Source organism: Phaethon lepturus, unplaced genomic scaffold (genome assembly GCF_000687285.1).
Source record: "Phaethon lepturus isolate BGI_N335 unplaced genomic scaffold, ASM68728v1 scaffold4766, whole genome shotgun sequence".
Classification (NCBI taxonomy): Eukaryota; Metazoa; Chordata; class Aves; order Phaethontiformes; family Phaethontidae; genus Phaethon; species Phaethon lepturus.
Genome location: NW_010543960.1, coordinates 14,825 through 39,537, shown reverse-complemented (window position 1 = coordinate 39,537; position 24,713 = coordinate 14,825). Strand labels below are relative to the sequence as shown.

At 36.8% G+C, this 24,713-nt stretch overlaps 1 protein-coding gene across 1 annotated transcript; it reads left to right on the top strand.

Moving 5' to 3' along the window:
• Positions 1-455: 455 nt before the first annotated feature.
• On the top strand, positions 456-24,433 carry PAXIP1 (PAX interacting (with transcription-activation domain) protein 1; the record flags this gene model as incomplete). Its single annotated transcript, XM_010288503.1, has 18 exons — positions 456-569; positions 5,023-5,428; positions 5,522-5,667; positions 8,519-9,239; positions 10,005-10,099; positions 11,071-11,166; positions 11,495-11,632; positions 12,746-12,867; positions 13,421-13,605; positions 13,763-13,806; positions 16,381-16,448; positions 16,856-16,958; positions 19,326-19,494; positions 21,242-21,342; positions 22,599-22,733; positions 22,817-22,892; positions 23,442-23,502; positions 23,952-24,433. Coding segments are annotated over 18 exons (2,796 nt in total), but the record flags the coding sequence as incomplete, so codon positions are not given.
• Positions 24,434-24,713: the final 280 nt, after the last annotated feature.

Below are 24,713 nucleotides of genomic sequence, written 5' to 3'. Positions count from 1 at the left end.
GGGGGGGACGGGGACGGGGGGGGACGGGACACAACACGACATTGCTGTGACATAAATTGTTAAAAATAAACACTTCATGTGTTTACACAGGCTATTAATTTGGTCTACTTGTTAAAATTCTGCTTAATGAATTTAAATAGGTTGTCTAAGATAAATAATTCCTGTTTGCTAGATCACTAACTTTTTTCTCTTGTGGAAGGTGATAGTGTTGAGTTTTACAGGAGTGAAGGATGTTTTCTTTGTGCAGGTTAAAAATGGTCGTTCAACGTCTTTTCTTGTTGTGTCTCTTTGTCACCCTTTTTTCTCTGTGACTTTCATGCTAATTTGGTATTTAAAAGTGATAGGTAATACATTAGCCAGACTTGTAAATGGTATGTCATGGATTGTACTAAATTTCTTCAAGCAGAAGGCAACTGGTTGCATAGAACTAAAAGGCTTATTTACCTTCCTTTTAGGTTTCATCTGAAGACCGAAGTACACTGTGGGCTTTGATTACTTTTTATGGAGGGAATTGCCAGCTAAGCCTCAATAATAAGTGTACTCATTTGATTGTGCCTGAGCCAAAGGGGGTAAGAGTTTATTACATGTACAGTTCTTGTTGTAACTCTCATTTGCTTTTGAATAATCAAAAATTCTCCATCTTCCTGAAATTAGAATTCTTAAGGCTGCTCATTAGTCTTGAACAGCTAAATTCAACACAATTGTGCGTTGCAGCTATTCAGTTTGTATTTATTTTCTGCATGGCTTTAAGCCCGATTAATTCAAAAGATGTCCACTTCCATATAGGTATTCATATTTCTGGTTGAATAAAGCATTTTGTTCTTTATTCCGTTCGTCTTAACTGAATTTTGACATCATAATCATAAGTGATTGTGTTTTGTACACCTATGGATACAGAATCAGTGAAGAAAAATGAAGGACAAAATTGAAAAATTGTGTAAAATGCGCTTTGATATTATGACGGAGGAAGGAATAAAGAGAGCAGAAGGAGGAGCAGTGGGGGTTTCTTTTCTTTTTTTGTTGTTTTTTTTTCTTAAAGAAAAGAGAACTCTTAAAATCCCTCAACTCATTCATCTTAAAGAGAGATGATAGGGTAAACAGTACGCAGCATTCCTGTCCAACTGCTGACAAAATAGTCATACTTCAAATCACTGCCATCATAGCATCATAAGAATATCTCACGTTGGAAGGGACCCATAAGGATCACTGAGTCCAACTCCTTGCTCCTTGCAGGACTGCCTAAAACTAAACCATATGACTAAGAGCGTCATCCAGACACTTCTTGAACTCTCAGAGGCTTGGTGCAATGACCAGTTCTTTGGGGAACCTGTTCCAGTGACCAACCACCCTCCTTTTCCTAATGTCTAATCTGAATTTCCCCTGATGCAGCCTCAGTCGATTTCCTCGTGTCCTACCCCTGGTCACCAGAGAGAGGAGATCAGCACCTCCCCCTCCGCTGCCCCCCTTGAGGGAGTTGTAGACTGTGATGAGGGCACCCCTCAGCCTTCTCTTTTCCCTTAAAGAAAAGAGAACTCTTAAAATCCCTCAACTCATTCATCTTAAAGAGAGATGATAGGGTAAACAGTACGCAGCATTCCTGTCCAACTGCTGACAAAATAGTCATACTTCAAATCACTGCCATCATAGCATCATAAGAATATCTCACGTTGGAAGGGACCCATAAGGATCACTGAGTCCAACTCCTTGCTCCTTGCAGGACTGCCTAAAACTAAACCATATGACTAAGAGCGTCATCCAGACACTTCTTGAACTCTCAGAGGCTTGGTGCAATGACCAGTTCTTTGGGGAACCTGTTCCAGTGACCAACCACCCTCCTTTTCCTAATGTCTAATCTGAATTTCCCCTGATGCAGCCTCAGTCGATTTCCTCGTGTCCTACCCCTGGTCACCAGAGAGAGGAGATCAGCACCTCCCCCTCCGCTGCCCCCCTTGAGGGAGTTGTAGACTGTGATGAGGGCACCCCTCAGCCTTCTCTTTTCCAAGCTGAACAAACCAAGTGACCTCAGCTGCTACTCATAAATCGTGCCCTCGAGACCTCTCACTGTCTTGGTCATCCTACTCTGGATACACTCTGATAATTTGATGTCATTCTTATATAGAGGCACCCAAAACTGCACACAGTACTTGAGGTGGGGCTGTACTAGTGCAGTGTAGAGTGGGACAGTCACCTTCCTTGACCAGCTTGCTGTGATGTGCTTGATGCACCTGAGGACATGGTTGGCCTTTTTGACTGGCAAGGCACACTGTTGACTCATATTCAACTTACCATCAACCCAGACCCCCATATCTCTTTCCGCAGGGCTTCTCCCCAGCCTCTTGTCCCCCAGCTTGTACGTATAACCGGGATTATCCCATCCTGGGTGCCGAATCCGACATTTGTTCGTGTTAAATTTCAAATGGTTGGTGACTGCCCAGCTCTGTGTGAGGCCTCTCTACCCTCAAGGGGGTCCACATCTCCTCCTAATTGAGTATCATCTACTCCCTACATGGGAGTAGTCAGTCAGATGTGTCTGTCTTTATGCAAATGGAGAAACTGTATCAGAAAGATCAGGTAACTGGCTAAAAGCAGCATTGAGCACATCGGAACACCCTCCTCTACTATAATGCCAGTAATGCTTTGGTTATGTGTTCAGGTACTCCTTTTCCTGAAGAAGAAAGATACTTGTAATTGATTTAGTGCCGTTGTTCAGAGACTGAAAATACTTAAAACAGATTGAAGCTCACTTAAAAATGATTGCTTGGATGCTGTTAGTTAACATGGTGGATGGAGCAAGTTTTTGATTTTGTTTTTTGTGTTTTATTTTTTGTCCTTTAATAACATGAGCACATTTCCATCACCATTGTTTTAAATTTCAAATCAGTGGGAGGGGTCACCCAGGTTAGCTATTGGAATATGAGTGACTCTAAGATCAGGTTCTATACACTACCTCCTTACATAGATCTGTAAAACTTTGTCAAGTTTCTAATGCTGTTTTATACAAATTGAGTATATTACTGTCCCACCAATGACCCTTTTCATATTTTGGAGTTAAAGTAAACTATCTAATACTAAGAGAAAAACACATGGCTAGTAGGATGACAATAAATTTATGCATGCAATACATAGGAAAGTGCTTTAGAATAAAACATGGGCTGGCATTAGGAGAAGAGAAAGTGTGGACATGGGGAATGCTTGCTTTCTCTTCCCTGTTTAATTTAAAACTATAAGAATCTTTGTAGGTTTGGGGGGGGTTGGTTTTTTTTGGTGTGTGTTTTTTCTTTGTTTTGGGTTTTTTTTAAGTGCATGATCTTTCTTCTGTGGAAGATTTAGAAGGGTGTACAGAACACCACCCTACTTGTCTCCTCCATCACAACAAAACGTAATGCTTGGACAAAGAGCTTTTCTACCTAAAATGGTGTTTTTAAGAGGCAGTGATACACATTTAAGAAGTATTGCCTTAAATCATAAGCTTTTTAGAGCAGAGGATGTTGTTGTTTTGAGCCTGCCAGTCAAGAAACTGGAGAAAAAACACATTAGCATTTCATATAGAATCATAGAATCATTTAGGTTGGAAAAGATGTTTAAGATCAAGTCCAACCGTTAACCTAGCACTGCCAAGTGAACATCACCCAGTCCCAAACCTGGGGTCCAAAATAAATATCTTGTTTAATTTATGTAATCATGGGATGGGAACAATTTTATAGGGTGATTATTTAAAATGCTTCTAGTTCTGCTGCTGTGACAAACTACTACAAGGGAATCTGCAGCAGTTCGTAATAAGAACAGTTTTGACACTAGTGAAAACTTAAACGATTGATGATTCACAAGATGATAAAACAAGATTCTTAATAATTCTAACCACAAAAGAAGAATGAAAACTCGTATTTGCAAATAAACTTGGTTTCATCTGTAATCTCTTTATTGTGTATGAATGACAGTTCATTTTAGGAAATAACTCTAGAGAATCATTAAATTAATTTCCTCTGAATGTGCTAATTGTTAATTTATACTGTTTGACATACAAAGAAAATCCCAGTTCAATCACCTTTAAATATTAGATCCTGAAATTAGTTTCAAATCTTAGAAAGTTTTCTTTTTTTTTCCCCCCACTGTCTTGAAATTTGTGAGGGGTTTCCATCAAAGAGGATGTTTGAATAAATAGAGTGCTGATCCCATATCTATTTCTGTTTCTTGGGAAAGGAAACAGTGAAGTTTTAATATTTGTATATATCCTCAAATGATGAAATGATGAGGAAGAGATAAAATTTTCTACTTGGTCAGCATCGTAACCTCTCATTGAAGTGGATTTAACTAATATTTGGATAGAAGTGTAACTTTCAATTTGAGGGCAACATTACAGTTTGCAGCTTCTGAGAAGGTGTATGGGAAATATCCAGTCAGTTTCTGATTTGTATTTCTGGTGAAATGCATTTTTTCAGTGATCACCTTGTAAATATATGTCTTTGTTTTGAAATTCTGATTTTTGCCTACGTGCTTTTTCATGGTGGGTTTTTTTGTTTGTTTGGGTTTTGTGGATTTTTTTTTTCTTTTTTTAGTGGAGAAAATGTAAGTATAAACTGTATTTAGACTCACCTTAATGTCTACCTAAAAATGAGTTGCATCTTAGTATTGGCTGTGATGTTCCTAGCTGCTGGAGTTCTGAAGGCTTGTTCAGAAATGAATTTCATGATTTTCAAATGCTTTGGTGATTGGGTTTGGGAAGAATTTAGGTAGTGGTGTTTCTGCAGGTGAAGATTTCATCTTCTGCAGTTGTGCGTTCTGAGTCCTTTATCTCATACGTGTGGAGATTTTTGTTTTAATCTCTTGGAACTTGAGGTTACACGCAGCAGTGTAGTTTGTCCTGTTGGTTCTGGGAGAGATCACTGTTAGTGGACATAGATAGAGAAATCACTGTTATTGGACAGCCTTTTGTGATCTGCCTTCTCATGCTCTAGCCCTGCTCTCAAAAAAGTTATTTGGGATTTTTTTGTCTTTAAATATTTTTCCTTTTTTCCCCCCCAGGAAAAATATGAATGTGCTTGTAAACGGGACAGCATTAAAATTGTAACACCAGACTGGGTACTGGATTCTATAGCTGATAAGACTAAAAAAGAAGAGACTTCTTATCATCCTCGTTTAATTATATACGAGGAAGAAGAAGAGGAGGAAGAGGAAGAGGAGGAAGAAGCAGAAAATGAAGAACAAGATTCTCAAAATGAAGCTAGTACTGATGAAAAATTATCAAGCCCACCATCTTCTCGAGAAGGATCACCTTTGGGTGATCAAGTTTTTTCACCAAAATCTACTACTGCGGATAAGGCAAAAGGGGAATTGATGTTTGATGATTCTTCAGATTCCTCTCCAGAAAAGCAAGAAAGGAATTTGAATTGGACACCAGCTGAAATCCCACAGGCATCTGCAGCAAAGCGTAGGTTGCCCCAAGGGAAAGACTCCGGCTTAATTAATTTATGTGCCAATGTGCCACCTGTGCCAGGTAATATTTTGCCTCCAGATATGAGAGGCAATCTAATGGCTTCAGTACAAGGTGCCCAAAGTTCTGATCGACAGGAAATGATGGCTACGTGGAGTCCAGCTGTGCGGACATTAAGGAATATTACTAATAGTGCTGATATTCAGCAGATTAATAGACCATCAAATGTAGCACATGTAAGTGTTGGATTTTTAATTTATAAGATATTGGATGACTTCTTAGGAACTGTATCATATTCAGGAGCTTCGATTTCATTTTATTGTTCTTTAAATGTACAAATGGTTAAAAATTCTTTGTACTACCTGGAAGTTGTGGCCAAATTAGTAACCTCCCCATAATAAGTAACTTAATTCCTAGCTGGTTCACAGAAGTGAGAATGGATTTGGAAAAAATGTTTGGAAGAGTAAAGCTGTGTTTAACTGTGGAGTGGTTTAGAGCTTCAATATTGATTTCTTGGTAAGAGCAAAAAGAAAATTCATTAATTTAGAATTATTTGGTTAGTTCAGGAAACCTCATTTCATACTCTTCAAGCTTTTTATTCAGTGCAAGGAATTATTTGTGCTATAAACACATAAAACTGTGGAAAAGATTGTTCTCACAGTAGGTTCAGTTCTATACTGTGGTGTTCTGCTGGGCATCATTAAGTTGTTGTATAGTATAGTCAGGGTTATGATGCAGAAGTCCTAACTTTGAAGTTCTTACGCCACTCGTATAGTTGAAATAACTGCAACTTTTGTACTGAATTTATTTTTAGAAGAAAATAAAAAGCGAGTGAGCATGCACTGAAATAAATTGCAGAATTGAAATTCTAAGATGTTCATGAGAAGGGAATGTGAGAAAAGTAGGTGCTGGGAAATGTTAGACATATCTTTTACTTAAATAATTGTACCGGTGCGTCTGTTTGGTTGTTCATCTGAAGATAAAACTTTCAAAGGTGCCTGAAGAATACAGAAGCTTAGAGCTAGTACTTGCACACAAAAAGTGGAGTCACTCAGAAATGTTGGTTCTTTGTTGTCTATATGACTTCGCAATATGAAACAGAAATGCAGGCTTCCTTTTAAAACTGAGTCTTAGATTCCTCTTCTCAGTGCCTTGAATTGTTTTAAGGTCTGAGACTTCTGAGTAAGGACTGAACAGAACCGCCGAAGTCCTGGTCAGTTGGCCAGTGCTGGTAAGTTGTCTGATGCCTTCATGTTTGAACACCACATCTACAACACAATCGTTAAACTATCAAATACTCTTTAGTGGTGCCCCTGTGGAAGTATTTTTCTGTAAGTGATATTATAGAGCTACAGGGCAGTTGATGGTACCGTGCTTCGGCTAGACTTCGTTCTCCAAAAGTCTTTTAGACTAGGGACTTGACTGTGGTGTGCCAGGACTGTTCTGAAGTATCCTATCGGGATGCTGTATGGGTTGCAGTGCTAGCTTCAGCGTGCGGAGAAAAGCTGTGCATCTTAGAATTGTGCATGTGCTTCCTGGAGAGAGGAATACTGATTCTACCTTTTTCCTTATAACTTCTTTCTGGCTAGGTTAAGTTGTACTTTATATCCTGCTTGGGTACCAGTCTTGGGTGGATTCCATGTCATGATGCACGATCTTGGAAAGTTAATTTTTAATTTGAACCTCAGATTTCTGCGGAATGGCGAGATCTATAATAATAAGGCATTTTGCAGATACAAAGTTACTTTCTGAATGTAACCCTAGGATACTTTGGAAAGTCTTATCCCTTCATTTTGAAATACGTGTTTCTGTAATTTTGACTTTTGGGACTTTTTGTGGACAGCAGCATGAAGATATCTCATACTGAGCCACGGAAACATTCTTTCTGTGTATGTTATTTTTAGTTATTGAATGTTTATACTGTGGTGCTGCCTAGACATTAGTGATGGGTGATTGTGGTTGTAAATGTATGCTATACCAACATCATCACAATTACGTAGCTGAAATCTGAGATGTTTTGAAGTGCAACACGAGAGCCACCTCAGATGAAGAGTTGATGGACCTCTCATTGAGAGGATACAGTTAATGGGCTTTGTGTTTTAGTGATGTGCTTTGATTCATCTCTGTCGCACACACACGTCACTGAAGTTTACACTGTATGTGGTGAAATAGTGTGGGTGAAGGAAACGAGCCTTGCAGGATTCGCCAAAGCTGTTTCCATGTTTAAGACTTTATGAATGGCAAGTCTAGAATTTCCTATTGCTCCTTCTAATATTTAATTGGTAGTTTATATTAAAATATTTTAATAAATATGTAGAACTCATCCTAGTCTATTAGAAATTTGCCTCATTTTTGCTGATGCTTTAAAAACTCACTTTCTAACTGTGTCTGCTTAGTGTGAAATGATTTTTCCCTTAACAGAGAGTAATACATCTCACATGAAATTAAACTCCAGATAACTTCAGCACTCTGTATAAACCTAAAATCTATTATTCTTAAGAATGGTGTTTTTTTCCCTCAAGAAACTATTAGTGCTAAGCAAGTCAATGTTTTTCTTTGTATTCTGGGATTCATTTTAAAACATAGAGCTGAATATTCCTGAATTGCTTCAGAAACAAACAAGGTTGTATTAAGTTCCCATGTTTCAAACAGCACTAATTAGTAGAGGCATTATTAGCAATTTTTAAGTTAAAGAAAATGAGCCTATGGAACTAACCTTTGAACTTAATGGGCCAACAGGATTGTCAAATAAATAGTACGGTTGATTGAGTTAATCAGTGAAGTTATTAATATAGTGCTAATAGTCATAATGCTATTGGAGATATCATCAATAATACAGGGATAGGGTTTAAATTTTGCTAAAATGTGCATTGCCTTATATTAGGAGCCACATGTAGCGCCGTGGTTTTCTGTGTGTAAGTCTTGTTCATTTTGCTATTAACAGTTAAAGATTTTTGTTTAGCTCACAAAATACTTAAGCATAGGGTGGTTTTTTTTTTAGAGAATTGTATTTTCCCAGTAGTTCTTCAAATATTTTTAAAACTGAATGACAACAAAAAGGTCACAAAACTAATCTTTCTTTTCTAGATATTACAATCACTTTCAGCACCTACAAAAGGTTTAGAACAACAAGTAAATCATAGCCAACAGGGACATCCAAATGCGGTGCTGTTTAGTCAAGTGAAACTGACGCCAGAGACACATTTATTACAGCAGTCGCATCAAGCACAGCAACAACAGCACCATCCTCTTTTACACCTTCAACCTCAACAACTTATGCAGCTACAACAGCAGCAGCAGCAACCCCAGATTTCCCAGCAGTCTTTCCAACAGCAACAGCCTCATCAGTTTTCACAACAGCAACAGCAAGTTCATCAGCAGCACCAGTTCGCGCAACAGCAGCTTCAGTTTCCACAGCAGCAGTTACATGCTCAACAGCAGCTACACCGTCCTCAGCAACAGCTCCAGTTCCAGCAGCAGCATGCTTTGCAACAGCAACTTCATCAGTTGCAGCAGCAGCAGCTACAGCAGCAACAATTGCAACAGCTACAGCAACAGAATCTGCAACAACAACAGCTACAGCATCAGCAGCAGCAAATACAGCAGCAGCAATTGCAGCAGCAGCACTTACAGCGATTACACCAACAGCATCAGCAACAGCAAATGCAGAATCAGGCAACACCACACTTAACTCAGACATCTCAAGCACTACAGCATCAAATTGCAGCCCAGCAGCCACAACACCACCAGCAGCAACAGCAGCAACTGCAACAGCAGCCGCTTTTTGGACACGATCCAGCAGCAGAGAGTTAGTAATTATTGCCTTCTGATCCTGGGAAAAAGTGGCTAATGACATAATACGAGTTAGAATATCAAAAAATAATGCTGCGTATACGGTATGGGATTGTAAGACTTAGAAACACCATTCATGGCTCAGGACCTGTTTTACTAATTTTTAGGCAAATGGATCTAAATTGTAACTAAGGATGATCCAGAAATCTGAAAGGCCTGGGAGCAGGAACTTTCTCTTGTCAAAGATATACTTTATGCCACTAGCATATAAATTATGCTATGAGAACAGTGTTAGTCTATGCATACCATACAATTTTAATTTTTATTTTCCTTTGGAAGGGGAAAGGGGAAGCTTTCAAAGAGGCTAAAAACTGGAAAGACAGCTTAAATTTTGGAAATACTAATAAATTAATGAATTAACTTAGTATCAGATAGAACGTTGTCATACCTTGCTTTGAATTCTGTCCATGCTAGTAGAACTGAAAGCTTTTTGATCATTTTGGCTATTTGTAGCTGTTCTGTATAAAAGAGTAAATCGTTGTCTTGTGTTTTCCTTGTGGTGCCCCTTCCTTCTATCCTTTTAGTCCCCCTTGCTCCAGGGAAAAAAAACGCCCAGAACAAAAACAACCCCTACTTTTTCCAAGAAAGATTTACTTCAAAATTGAATGATGTTTATAACCTGGTAATAGGAAAGATTAGCGTAGCTAATATGTTCTGAGATGAACTCTTCAGACTTGTAAGTATTAAATTTTTTGTTCTTTTATGTGCCAAACTATTCCAGTTCCAGAAGAGTATTTCCTACTGGGCTGTGTCTTTGCAATTGCTGATTACCCAGAACAGATGTCTGACAAACAGCTGTTAGCGACCTGGAAACGGGTAAGATTCTGCTGTATTTTTAAAAACTATGATAACATAATGTCATAGTAACTAAATTCTAAGAAGAATGATTGGAAGTATTTCAGCACTGTTCCCTTTTCTTTAGGCATCTTTTTGTGTAATGTTTATGTTACAACCTAAAAGTCATTGTTCAACTGCAGCTGACCAGAAAAAGTAATAAAAATGCTTTAGATGTGCAGCCTGATTGAATTAGGTCTTTAGTCAGAACATTGGCTAAGTAAGTTATAGTCTTAACTATTTCCTGACTATTTATGCTTTTAATCAGGCAGCTGTAGTGCAGCAAATGTAATATTCTATTGCTCTCTAACTTTAACTTGATTGTATTAAAAAACCCTCTTTTTTGCATATAATTTTGGCATTTAATAGCCTGTGAGGTATCCACCTGAGTGAATAAGATGGAGGAATAGAGTGTTTCTATTTTTTGCCAACTTCTATTTTTCAGAAAAATCTGATTGTATCCTTTCCTAAATGAGAGGACTTTGATGTTCTTCAGAAACTTCTGATGGATTTTATAGTTGAATTTTCCCTCCAATTTTGCATAATCAAGTAAGCTGTTGACATTTTTAACAGCACTTGTGTTTATTGCTGAAATAGAATTAAATAGTTCATGAAAAACTGTTTAATAGTTATACTGCAAAAAATAAAAAAATGTGAGAAGGGTTATTTTTGTTTATATATCTTTATTTGTTTTTTTTAATTGATTCTGAAAAAATAAGACTTTTTGTAGCTCAGTGAAAAGGTGCATATTTAATTTTGTTTTCTCCTTTTTTTTTTCAAAAATGTTTTTAACCTAGACAACAAACCTTTTTGGGGGGTTAACTCTTCAGTGAAATGGTGCTAATGGTGGCAGTGTCCTAAAGAGTAGACTTTAATTTCAGACTGTTTGATTCTTAGGGTAATTTAAAAAATTGTTACATATATGAGAAGTTTTGGGTTTGTTCTCTTACCAGATCATTCAAGCACATGGTGGGACAGTGGACCCTACCCTTACAAGCAGATGTACACATCTTCTTTGTGAAAGCCAAGTCAGTAACATGTATGCTCAGGTAAGCAAACTAGTAACGTGCATTCATCCATGCTTTCATTTTATTACGGGAAAGGTAGGGCTTTTCAGTATGTACTTCTTTCTTAGTTTGCAAGTATAAAAGTTTTTCATGATGTGCTTTTTTGTGATTTGGGGTTTATGGTATAGCAAACTTCCGTAATGCATGTAGTAGACTTATTCCAGAGAACACTGAGGAAGATGCTATGAGAAGAAGGATCCTGGAAAAGTAGAGAATAACAAACAATTAAAATAAAACTTTCTGTTGCAGAAGGAGATTAACATAAAAATGTATTCTGGTTTTTAAAAGCTGTTTATGCATATATTCATAGGCTTTAAGAGAAAGGAAGAGATGTATTACAGCACATTGGCTGAACTCAATCTTGAAAAAGAAGAAAATGGTACCACCTCATCGAGCCCTTCATTTTCCAGTGGCATTTCCACCAGGAGGAAAGCCATGCTCTCAACATGTAAGAAGAAAAAGTTTACTTCTAACAAATGCTTGGTTCGTTACATGACCAGTATTAAAATATAGCTAGAAAGTGCTTACTCAAAGCAAAATACATATTTCTTTTGTCTTGGAATAAAAGCTTCTGTTAATCTGAGGGTCCTGTGTTGATGTGGTGCATACAGAGTGCTTTGCAAGTCTTACTGAGTTCCGAGTGGTGAGGAATAACACCTGTGTTTGTGAATCACTCTCTGAGAAAGTGAGGTGCGAAGATTACGTGAGTTATATGTAGCAAGAAACTTAAACTTGCAGTCGAATCGGATGCATCTTGAAATACACTGTGCAACATAAAAAAAGATGCCAAAGTATGTCTTGGCATTGGATTTCTTTGTGCTGGATGCCGACATACGGGATGATGGCCTTGCTACTAGCCTGTTCTAAAAGACAAAAAGAAATAAAAGTTTGGGAAAATCAGAATATGGCAGTATGCATGTGAACACCGTGGTTAGCAGTAAATGTAATATGTAATGTAATAATACAGTTTATTATCAACAACAACATTGCTGTTGCCTTTTCCTAAATAAAAGGAGAGTGGCAAAAATGAAAACTTGGCTAGACAAAGGATATGAATGGGAGAGGTGGAATTACAGTTCACCACCTATGATCAGCTGGCACAGTTTATTTGGCTTCATGGCAGGGTAGATCAGAGTGCTCAGGAGATTTTTTTAAAAGAGTAGAGCAAGTAAGTATAAGTGTTATCTCTCTCCCTGAATATAAACAGCAGCAGAAGAAAGAAATGAGACATATGCGGGAAGAAAACTAGCTGTGAGTTCTTTCATAGTAAAACTGTAGTCTTTATAAATGAGAGAAAGCTGACCGGCAGAATGAAAAAAAACTCTTGCTGAGTCAGAACTAGTGCTGGCAACTTGAAATGTTTATGTATAAACAAATCACTTTTAAATTCTACTTTATGTATCCTACAAGCCAGGTTTTAATTAAGTGCCTATATGCCATAGTTATGATGCTATATATTGCACTGTTGAAAAAGTTAGTAACAGAAAAATATTTTCAACAGGAGTGTCTGGTAAGTACCATCTATGTTCAGTTATTTGTAATTGTCTCTTTCTGTCTGTAGATAATCTCTGTGACAGGATTTGTTGATAGTGACAGAGATGACCTCAAACTAATGGCCTACCTAGCAGGTGCCAAATACACAGGCTACCTGTGTCGCAGCAATACAGTTCTCATCTGTAAAGAGTAAGTGGTTTGTCTGCAGTACTCACGTTCTCAGTTGCCTTTTGCCAGTTAATGGGAGGTGCTAATTACATCTCATAATAAGAATGTTAATTTTAATCAATTTTGTGATTTGATAGCAATGAGCTTAGTGATGTCGTTTCTTGAACTAAATTACTGCACACTGTTACGTGATAAATTTGGCCTTGTGAAGACAGGCAAAAGAAATGTAATTCTAATCTCACTGTTTTACAGTATTTTATAAGTGATGCTGACTGTTAGGTCATCTAAAAGTAAAATGTCTTTTTTTAATATATAATTGTTTCATAATGTTGGGGGAGGAAAAATTAAGTTAAATCCAGGTCTAACTTGATTCCATTTGGGGCAGAAATACTCCCCTGATTAACTGGTTCTAGCATGTAAAGCAAAAGTATTTTTTCAGTGTATCTACTTTGTCACATTTAAAATAGATAATAGGCCAACATAGAAATACTGGTATTTTAAGTTTGTTATTGGAAATTGCTATTTTACCTATTTTATTGAAATAGAATTTTTTTTTTCATCTCTGAACAATAAGGCCGAGTGGCTTGAAGTATGAGAAAGCTAAAGAGTGGAGAATACCATGTGTGAATGCGCAGTGGCTCTGTGACATACTGCTAGGAAATTTTGAAGCTTTACGGCAGATACAGCACAGTCGGTATACAGTATTCAGTCTTCAAGATCCGCTTTCTCCTAGCCAACATCTAGTTCTAAACCTTTTGGGTAAGAGTTCCAGTCCCAAAATCCTGTGTTCTGTAGCTTTTATATATATATACATTCCTGTAGCTTTTTTATATATATATAATCAATAGAAGCATGGGTCTTGCATTTTAAATAACTTTGCAATGGTTTCATTTTTGTTTTGTTCTTTGTTTGCTAGATGCTTGGAGGGTCCCATTAAAGGTATCACCAGAACTTCTAATGGTATGTTGAATTATTGCATATATACAGCTATTTTTATAAGATTACTCTTTAGTATTTTTAATGGGTGAGCACATGTTTATATGGTGTGAGGAACATGCCAGAGGGACTTAGGCAGACCCACACTGAACCTCCTGGCTGTACTTCCTGCTAGTGTTCTCTCTGAGAAATAAACTTTTGCAGAACTAAGAAGTTGCACTGTGATATATAAAATCAGGTTACTTTTGAGACATCTTGGGCTAGTGCTTCACTCTTCAATTTTTATATCAGACCTTTAGAAAGGGCTTAGTAGTTTTTGAGTCAGTACCTAACGCTATCTGAAAATCAGGCCACATAAGGGTTTTTAAGGCAGAGGACCGAAAATCAGTAAGAATTTTGTTAGTATATTAACTCAATTTTAAATAGGATAGATAATGTAAATTAAGGGTGGAACTGCTTTATATCATCTGTTTGAAATAGTCTAAGAACTAAAACTATGGGCATCCATACCATATATTTTATAATTTAAAAATATATCTTGCATTAAAAAGTGTAGTTGATAACACTGGAAATAACAGTGTGACCAAACAACAGTAAGGATACGAAGAGTGTACCTTAAAATTAAGATACAAAATATGTATTTTTTTGTCATGTAGTGTATTCTGTGAAACATGCAAAACATGAGAGGTGTAAGAGGTGAGGTTGAAACTGCAACTTATCTTCTGAGCTGTTTCCTTGTTTTGAATATGTAGAAAACTATTTCAGTTTTTGTATTGTAAATTCCCTTCCCATTTCAAATTTATACTTTATGACTGTTTTCACAGCGTCTGTCTTGATGTAGGTAGATCCCAATTTGAGCTAGTGAGCTTTCAGTTCATTTGTACAACAGATGACTGTCAGATAACATTTTATACTGTACAAACATGTTTTGTCACACATCTTGTGTTCTGGATCCCTTTTTATCTCAATTGTTTCATATACTCTTTAGGAAAGAGGAGCTTAGTAACTGTCATAACTTAATTTGTACTAATACTTTAAATGGGGTCTCGGCACTATTTGTTGTTTTAATACCTTTCAGCATTAGAAATAGCCACTACTATATCCCTGGCCATAAGTTTGAAATCTTCTTTTACTTATAGACCCCTGTGGAATTGTTTTGTGAGCCTATAGGTAACTAATTTTTAGGAAATTAGCTGCGTTTAAAAATTTGTGTGCTTCATATTTTCCTGAAGAAGGATGCATTCTACTAGTGGCAAAATAAAAAAATCCTTGAAGAGATTCAGTATGCACTATGAATATTTAAAATAGCTTTTTACTATCTCAGTTTTGGGTTTGTTACAACCCTTTGTGTCCACACTGCAGTTGAGCTCATCCTAAAATTGGGCATGTGCCTTCTTTGAGTGACTGTCAGACCAGGTCGTCATCCATGTTTTATCTTATGTAGCAAATGGAGAGAACTTAGGTGTCAGACAGCTGAATTTAGTACCTCCCTTTCTGTATTTACTGTACGGGGACCCTTCTTGCCCACGTGAAAAGAAGATGTTGTAACTTCAATTGAAGGAGACTTCTGGAGGTTATCATGTCCAGCTCTCCTCAGGATGCCCACGTATGAAAAATATGATGGGGTAATAGAAAATGCTGGGTGTGTCAGACAAGGTACTTCGTTGCCTTCACAGTAGGCATTTCTGTTAATATTGGGATTTAAAATATGGGGTCTTCTTTTGAGGACAGCTGTCTGTCAGATGGTGTTGATGCCATTTACCTTTTGGATAGAGTTGAAATGTCTATGAAAAAGTGAGTGTGTGCGCTTTTCTTTCCAGCTGCTCTTGCTAGTGTTTGTCTAGTATAAAAAAGCACATCCCTGAGAGCAGGGAGCAAACCCTGTCCCTCCCAAAGGGAGGCTGGAGTAATGCTGCCTGACTTTATGGTCATGTACCTCTAGCATTCCTCATTAAATTTCAGGTGTAGATTTGAATGTTAAAAAGGAATAGATGTTACGTGCTCGTGCAAGTGAGAGTTGTGATTTCAAGTTACGCAGGCCAGGGAGAGCCTAAAAGCTGCATTTCTCTACTCCTGGGCAACTGCCCTAGTGGCTGATCTAGTACTGGGGAGGTGGGAGTGTCTATCCAGTGAGTACCTGAGCATCCACTGGAGCTTCTGTTTATGTAGCCAGGCAACTTGAGTGCTTGAAATGCAGGTGCCAGTTGATATTTAAGCACCTGGAAGAATAGTGTAGTCTTCATGCGTTTAACAAATGGACAGGTATTTCAGTCTTTTTCTCATTTAATTATTTGGGGTTTCCATTGATGATTATCAGCTTTATTTAATAGAAAAAAAAGTCCCACAATATTTTAGGTGATGTTTACATGAATGTTTACATAACTTTATGGAGAAGCTTTGGTTATTGCTCAGCTTTGCTCTTGAGTCAGTTGTGTAAGCAGTAGACGTACCAGTATGCATTCAGTAGCATGCCTTTTTCAGTTGTGTTTAATTTTCTTTAATATAGTCTTAGCATATTGGTGGATAGTTTTTGTCTGAGAATACAAGTTGGTTTCCCTGCTCAATTCAGATATAAACATGTAGATGATCTAATTTCAGGGTGTGAGGTTGCCTTTGAAACCAAAGCAAAATGAATCCAGTCTTCAGCCGTCTTCCAAAAGACCAAGGTAAGAATAGTGAGCAATCAGTGCTGGTAGTCCTTAATTTACTTTTCTACAGAAAAAATTCCATCCTGTGCCCTGTGCGTTGAAATAAATAGCGGTGTTTTTTGCATTTTGCCAGCTACTCAACTGGCAGGAATAAAATAGTAACTAGAAGGTTTCGAAGCAGTAAGAGAATTGCAAGAGAACAGAAATAGGAGAATATGTCCTGTTCTCAGCATAGAAACTTTTTCTTCAGAAGAAGATTGATCCTGTCTATTTCTCATTCATTTGAGTACTTCCATTGGTAAAAGTTGCAAGAGTGTACTTGTGTAATTTAAAAAAAAACCCCAAAAAAACAAAAAACCAAAACAGTAATAATAAAAACTTTGGGCCCAAACTTCACATTCTGCTGTGTTTCTTGTATTTTGTAGGATTGAAGACCTACCACCACCTACTAAAAAGCTCACCCCAGAATTGACACCAATGGTGCTCTTCACAGGATTTGAACCTATGCAAGTTCAACAGTACATTAAGGTGACGTTTATGCTTATCTCTTGCTAACTACATTGAAACATCTGATAACTTTTTTCTTAATGTTGAATTTTTGCTGTCTAAGACTTGATTAGCATGCATCTAGTGGACAAAAACCCGTACTTCCTGGGGCTGAGGTTAGAGCGTAGATCTATATGAAATGAGTTTTATTTGGTAACTGTTTGGCTTCAGTTAACTATTTCATACTTCTGTGCTACTTGGTTTTTATTGCTGTATGATTGTTTTAAAAAGCAAGAAAGCCCCATCCACATTTAAGCGGCAAACTTCATGACCAAATTTAGGTGAGAAAAGTAGTGATAGTTGTACTGGACAAGACACAAGATTATTCTAGTGCAGTTGCTATCTGTAATGCCAAATGCTTCAAAGAAAGCTGATGACAAAGCTTATGGCAGGAGTGAGATGATAAGTTCCTATGGAGATTTTGTTCTGTTCCCTAATAAAGCTGTCCCAAAACTTAATTCTAAATGAAACTGTTAAAGAACAGTGTAAAAAATCCAGTCATTCCTTGAATCTTAATAATTACTAAATATTTATTCCAAAAGAACTTTTCATTTATGTTATTTTTCACATGTTGGCTGAAGTTTGAGGCACAGGGTTTTTTTAACAGCTGACCTCAGTAGTGCATGAAGGATCCTGCCAGTGATGCCTGCTCCAGATAATCAAAAGTAAATGAGGCCTAGTGCGAGTCTGGTATGTTTCTTAGAAATAGCATCACTTCGGTGTGCTCAAAAATACCTAATGTCGTCTTTATTATTACCTGGACTTGTTTTTAGGTAGTTGGACTTCGTAGTATTTTTCCCTTGCAGTGTTTGCATTTGAAGCTTGAGACTAAATATTTTAGAACATAAAATATTTTTAGTATGTCCCATAAAGTTCCAGTGTCAGTTCCTCATTTTCTGTCATGTTGGTACTGGGTTAATTACATGGAGAATCTGTTTTGGTAACACCTATGGGTCACAAATGTAAAAAATGAAGTTCAGCCTCAGGGCTTATGAAATTGAATCTAAACTTGGCGGTGATGATAGCGTCAAGACCTTTCAGAGTTTGGATTCCTAGCTGAGGCTGGATACTTCTTATCTTCTTGAGATGGAGGGGTCATCTTTTTTCCTGTATGCCCAAAGGGTTCCTTGAACATCAGAATGGAAATCTTGCAAGATCTGCAGTCGTAGGCATACATACAGTGTTTGAGCTGAACATGTAACTATGAAAATAACAGCCTTTGCCTTTCATAGGTGTAGGAGTGTGCTATTCACAATGTGTTTATACATACCATGAAGGAAATAACTAGTAGAGAGGTTCAGTGTCATCGAATAATACTTTGTGTATTATCTCTATGCAAACTGTCAAAGTAAGCCAACATAGTAAAGAAAAGTTTAAAACACTGTCCTTGCCTATCCTACTTGTTCCTTATTATCAGAGCAGTAGAGTACAGAGGGATGCCAGAAATCTTTTAAGGTTTGTAATACACCCAGTAGGCTTTCCTGCATTTGTGACGCCTGATGGCTGATGTAATAAAATCACCCTAGTATGTTCAATATTTATACTTAGACATATTGGTGGGGTTTTTATTTGTTTGTACAAAATGCTTGTAAAGGAAAATCAGAAATCTATGGCACATAGATACTAAAATTGTCCAAATATTTTTTTATTCTTTAAATTTTTATGGGAGGAAGCGCTATTTATTGTAACTAACACCTATGGCAATTCAATATGCCTCACCAGTTGATTAGTTGTATTACCGATCCCTCCAGATAAGGATTTGTATCTTTAACTGACAAGACAGTAACTGAGGTGAGTTAGTTTGGGTTTGGTAGTTCAAACCAAGGAAAAAAAGATACTTGCTCAGTATCATGAAAAATACATGTGGAATTAGTGCATTTAAAGAATACATGTTTTTCATGAGATGCTTTTCTTTTTGAAGAAAAGACTAGCAAAATTAAGTTTACCATAGCTACAGTGTATGTTATACCTGCTATAGAAAAGATCAAAATTATTATATTTTCTGCTTACTTAAATTTAATAGCATATTTCTTAAAATTTTTAATTTTTATCTTACAGTTATTTCCTTGCTTAAAACACAATCAAAAACTAAAAAAAATGCAGAAGTGGAATGTAGATTTCAGTCTTGCCAGATGCAATTTATGTCTGGAAATACCTGGATTTTCAAAGGCTGTAAATTCTATCAAAATGAATCAGTTTCAGGAATGACTGTAATACAGAAATTGCCTATGTTTGTTGTTTCATTAGGAGCTTAGTTTAATTTGATGGTGATGTTATGATTCTTCATTTTATTCCCTCCAATTTCTAAAGGACTATTCCATTCTGATTTGTGTTTTGTACAACTTTCAGAAACTGTATATCCTTGGAGGTGAAGTAGCAGAATCTGCCCAGAAATGCACCCATCTAATTGCCAGTAAAGTGACCCGAACTGTCAAATTCCTGACAGCAATTTCTGTAGTCAAGCACATAGTGACTCCAGAGTGGTTAGAAGAATGTTTCAAATGCCAGAAGTTTATTGGTAAGTAAAACTAGTATCTAATAAAACTTCTATAGTGAACATAAGGTTTGTTGGTTTAAGTATGTGAAGATGGCATGTGCATTTAAATAGACTTCTGACTTCAGTGTCTCTTGCCGGTTTTCTGAAGAGTTCAGTTTTGAAAGCAGAGATTTCTGCTTTCTACAGCAAATCTGACTAGTGTAGTTCATAACTCATGTTATGTTTAAACAATTGTACTAGCTCATATTTCACTTGAGGTAGAAGGTTATGTTAGTATTTTTAAATAAAGCCGTTAAAAAGTTAGTATTTTTAAATAAGTAAGAAGAAATTATGTATTTCTTTTAATTAATTTCTCTTTCAGTAGAACATTTTGTTTCATTTAGTTTTCATCTGATTTAACACAGTTTCTTTGCATTAAATGAAGTAAAAAAAATACTTTGAAAGTTTACTTTAAGGCGGTGAGGTGATTAAGTGGTTGGATGTTGTTAAGCATTGTATGTCTTGTACAGACATCTGCAGATTTTTACCTATGGTTAGGTTACTTTTAAAGCCCCAACTGCTTTTGGTTTCAATGCCACTTTTGGAAATACATACAAAAATATATTTAACTAATTAAAGTTAATAGGTCTAGTACTGTAACTGGGTTGGAAGATACCAATTTTGTGTTTACACTGCTTTTCTGTGAAAATAACGAAATAGATGGTTTTGGTCTGTTTGACACGGATGTTGGGTCTGAAGGAAATCTTCTTAAAGGCTGATTATTTGTTTTATGACTGTTTTATGCTTTTTATGTAATTTATTTGTAAGGAGAAAATGTATAACATTGCTGCATAACCATCACAAAGACTTAAATCTATGAATAATTAACCACAAAGCCAGCAAACATTTTTATAAATCTGGGGAAGGCAACTTGCTTGGTTCAGCATCAGTGAACTGAGAAATCAATCCATTTGAAAGCTATTAGAAGGTAAAGAAGGTCTGGGGATTTAGAAGGATGACTTTTTCGATCTAGGACTTGGAAGTACTTGTCTACTGAAACTCAGTAAATCTGTAGCTAATGGGCTGCCTTTGCTTTTGTACGTAGTACTATGATGGCAAACATGGCAGTTGTGTAGAAAAATTGGTTGTCTTTGTTTTATGGGAGAATATTAACACCATCTCTTGCAAGTTGCCAGAGTTGTCCTTGGAAAGGCCGATTTGTTCTCCATATAATTTTTTTTTTTTCTTTAAACTTGGGTGTTCTGAATTAAATCTGACTTAGAAATATGTTTGACAGCTTTTTGTGGAAGTTAAGACTGAAATTCCATCCCTAATAAAAAAAGAAAAATCAGCTGAATAACAGGACAAGGGAAACAGATGGAAAGTTTGCTCTGTTAAGGCTGCTTGAGGAGTTGAAGACAGTTTCTGGGCTCCTGTAGGTTGTCACAGTGATTTGAACTTAAACTGAATCGTTCTGCTCCTGTTTTTGTGGAGAATCAACAAATGAAAGTCTGCAAATTACTCCAGTAAGTTAGAAAAGGGACTTTATAGGACAGTGGTTACTGCTAGATACACAAGTGTAAAGTAGACAATTTTATTCTCCAAGTAATCATGGGTCATCCTTGTAAGGTGCCTAATAAAAGGCAGTATTATAATCATGTTAAAATTAGTGAGTGTTTACCATTTAGAGTCACTCTGCCACCAACATTTTCTGATCAGATTAGATCCTGGGTTACGTGGATGTTTTTGTCTTTCGTGCATTTCATCATTGGTCTTTCTTATTTTTCAGATGAGCAGAACTTTGTGCTCAGAGATGCTGAAGCTGAGGTGCTATTCTGCTTTAGTTTAGAGGAGTCTCTAAAGAGAGCACAAGTAGCTCCACTGTTCAAGGTATGCAGTTTAAAAGGACATTTAAATACTTGGAGCTTTTCAACCTAATGTTTTCGTCATTGGGACGATAGCTTTTGTGGCCAAGGGCAATAAAACAGACTAGCGTATAAGCATCTGTTATAAATTCTATTTTTTACTTTATGCCTACTTCCTGCCTAAGAATTGCTGGGATGGATCTAAGCCCTCTGAGTGACTGGGTCCTGTGGATATGAACAAAATGTGCTCGGTATAAGCTCAGTACGCTTAACAGTATTTCTTCCCTTACAAAAACTACAATATTGCTCTGTTATTTGTAAAATGCCACTTAGAGAAGGGACTTTTTTTTTTAACACCAGCCTGGTAGTCAGAGCGCTTGCCCCATAGAAATGAGAGTCTGAGAGTGAGTTTGCACTTCAGCCTCAGGGAGTTGCTGTTTGATTCTTACCGAAGACTGCACTTACCACCAGACTGTTGGTGAGGATGGTGCAAGGTGGTTTTCATGCCTCCGGTTAAAATTATGTTACAGTGCAAAGAGGTATCTGAAGATCCAAGTTGCTAGAGATTCTTCAGCCTGTCTGAACTTGAGACTCTTCATTGAGGCAAACCACCTAAAAAGGGTATTTTTACAACTTGTAATGAATAGGAATCTATGTCTCTTATTAAGTCTAAATAATACATTTCACTGAGTTTTGCAGTCTAAATAGCAAGTGGGGTTTTTTTTCTTTATTCCTAGCTGATAAACAGAGGTAATCTACTTTGTGATCTGATCACCTGTATCAGTCTCAGTCAAGCAGTCAGATAATTTTTGTCAGAAAGTAATACATTGGCTCTTGATTAAAAGCCAAACATCCTTTTGCAACACTTGAGACATCTCTGTGCAGTAGAAGCAAGGAGCACTGTTGTTCTTGTATGTCTTACCAAGCTGCAGTTACCTTTTAGTTTTGTTTTTTTGGTTTTTTTTTTAATCATAGTTTAACGTGTGGTCATTTGAAGGTTTCCTGATTGCTATTTTAAAGGTTTTGAACTAGGCACAACTGAGCTGTTCAGATTTATCAGACTTGTGGGTTTGCCCCTCCAGGGAAAACAGGTCAGTAGTAATTAAGGATAACTCAACAGATGATGAATTTGTTGCCATAAGCTGTGGTACCTAACACCAGCTTACAAAGCCTTCCATGTTATTGTATAAGACAATAGTCACATGATAATAAAATTTGATGTCTTGCAGAAGTCAGTTAACAAAATAATGCTTTTACTTATTCTTTCTTTTCTCTTTTTAGGGAAAATATTTTTACATTACACCTGGAATTTGTCCCAGTCTTTCCACCATGAAAGCTATTGTGGAATGTGCAGGAGGAAAAGTATTATCTAAACAACCTTCTTTTCGAAAACTCATGGAGCATAAGCAGAATAAAGTGTGTACAGTGTTGCTTTCTAAAATTTACTGGTAATGTCTTACTGTGTTATACTGAGCTTACAGTTAGTTTCTTTTGTTTAGAGTTTGCCTGAGATAATCTTGATTTCCTGTGAAAATGATCTTCACTTATGTCGAGAATATTTCACAAGAGGCATAGGTATGTATAAGCTGTCAATGTAATTCGAACAGTATAGGTGTTGTTTTGATTTTTTTATTAATACTATTATTTTACAAGTAGACATCTTTTGAAGCTTTCAGATAATAATAGAGGAATACGTGGTCTATCCTGCAAACCACGCAGCAGTCTGAGCCAGCTGTTTGCTAGGCGTTTCTAATGGAGGTATTTTAAAGCTGGGTCACCATAAATCGCTGGAGGGGTAGGCTTGAATGTGGGGCTTCTGTCCTTCCTGAGACAAAATTACTGTCTTAGTATTCATTAAGTTAGTTAAAGGTTTGGAGTTTTAACGTGTAGAACCCCAAGGCATACTGTGTTTATTAACAAAGACGTGCATGGGGAAGTCTAGTATTTGCGGTGTGAAGTGTGTGATGGCTAACAGTAGGGCCCTGGTAGTGGTGGGGCAATACCCCCTTACACCTTTGCGTGAAGAGCGGAAGGGTACAGAATGGCCCCTCCTGATGCACATGCCGAATGAGGAAGAATGTCCTTGCAGGGTGTAAACTGTATGCATGTATTTGATATTTTCAGATGTCCACAATGCTGAGTTTGTCCTGACTGGGGTACTTACTCAAACACTGGATTATGAATCATATCCTTTTTGTGTAAAGGCTGTCCGCTGCTTTGGAGAGTGTGGCTTACTAAAAGTTTTTCTTAATTAGGAACTAATTATTTATACTTTTTTAGGATGGGTAATGGTTACTTGATAGGAGGGTAGTTTAACACCCAGAAGCCCAGCTTTTAAATTCAAAGAGGAATTATTTTTTGATAGGAAACAGTTCAGTGGAGGTGGGAGGCAGGGCTGTCAGAAAGTAACAGTAGTAGAATATTAAGCAACAGGAAAAAAACTTGTCACTAAGAAAAATACTTGTCACGGGTTACTTGCAGATGAGGAAGATAGCTTTACTGAAGAAGATTATAAACCCTGTTTGATAAATGCAGTGGAGGGACCTGTAAGAGTTCTGTGTCTTTATGCATGTTTTTCTGTAAGTTCTATTTTGCAGTCATTTCTTAAAAGTTGTTCTTTCTTAACAAACATACATATAAATTTACTTGATGGATAGTGAAATGCCTTACTGCTTCGGAATCCTTGGAGCATTAAATCTAGCTGTTCAGCCATTGTACAAAGCAACTAAAACTTCCTGTGGATGCTGTTTTCCAGCTGTTTTCCTAGGGATGATGAGCAGTTCAAAGCAGGAAAGCAAAAATAAACTGCATCTTTTTTAGGATGTGTAATTTTGTTATGCTGAAACATAATTTACTATGTTTTGTATTATACTACCATTTTAAAAGAGCCCACTTTAGCTATCATGATTAGCCCGTTTTTAAACATTTTAACGTAAATGATGGTACTTCAGCCAAAAGTGTAATTTGGATGTAAAAATAAAAGGGCTTGCTATCTATTAAATTATGGATGTTGAAGATGAAAATGTTTTGTACTTTATTTTTATTTCTTATACTCTATTTTCTTTTATATTGATACTTTGCCCACATTTTAAATAAATGTACTTTTAAATGTTTTACTCTATATTTTAGTGGTGGTTCATTTTTTTGAATACTGTGCAACAGTGGCACTCTGGTAAGAGTAAATTACTCAAATCTTTTTCCAAGCAATGTAAAATTAATTTAAGCTTATTTTACTGGGTATGTTTTAATATATGAAATCCCAGTGCTTTAAGGGGAGATCGTTGTAAATGTATATATCTGTTTTTACTGCAACAAAGGAATAGCTTGAAGGGAGGAGAAACTATAAACCGGCATATTACACTCTTGTGATAACTCTTGTTTGTATAGTGAGTTTTA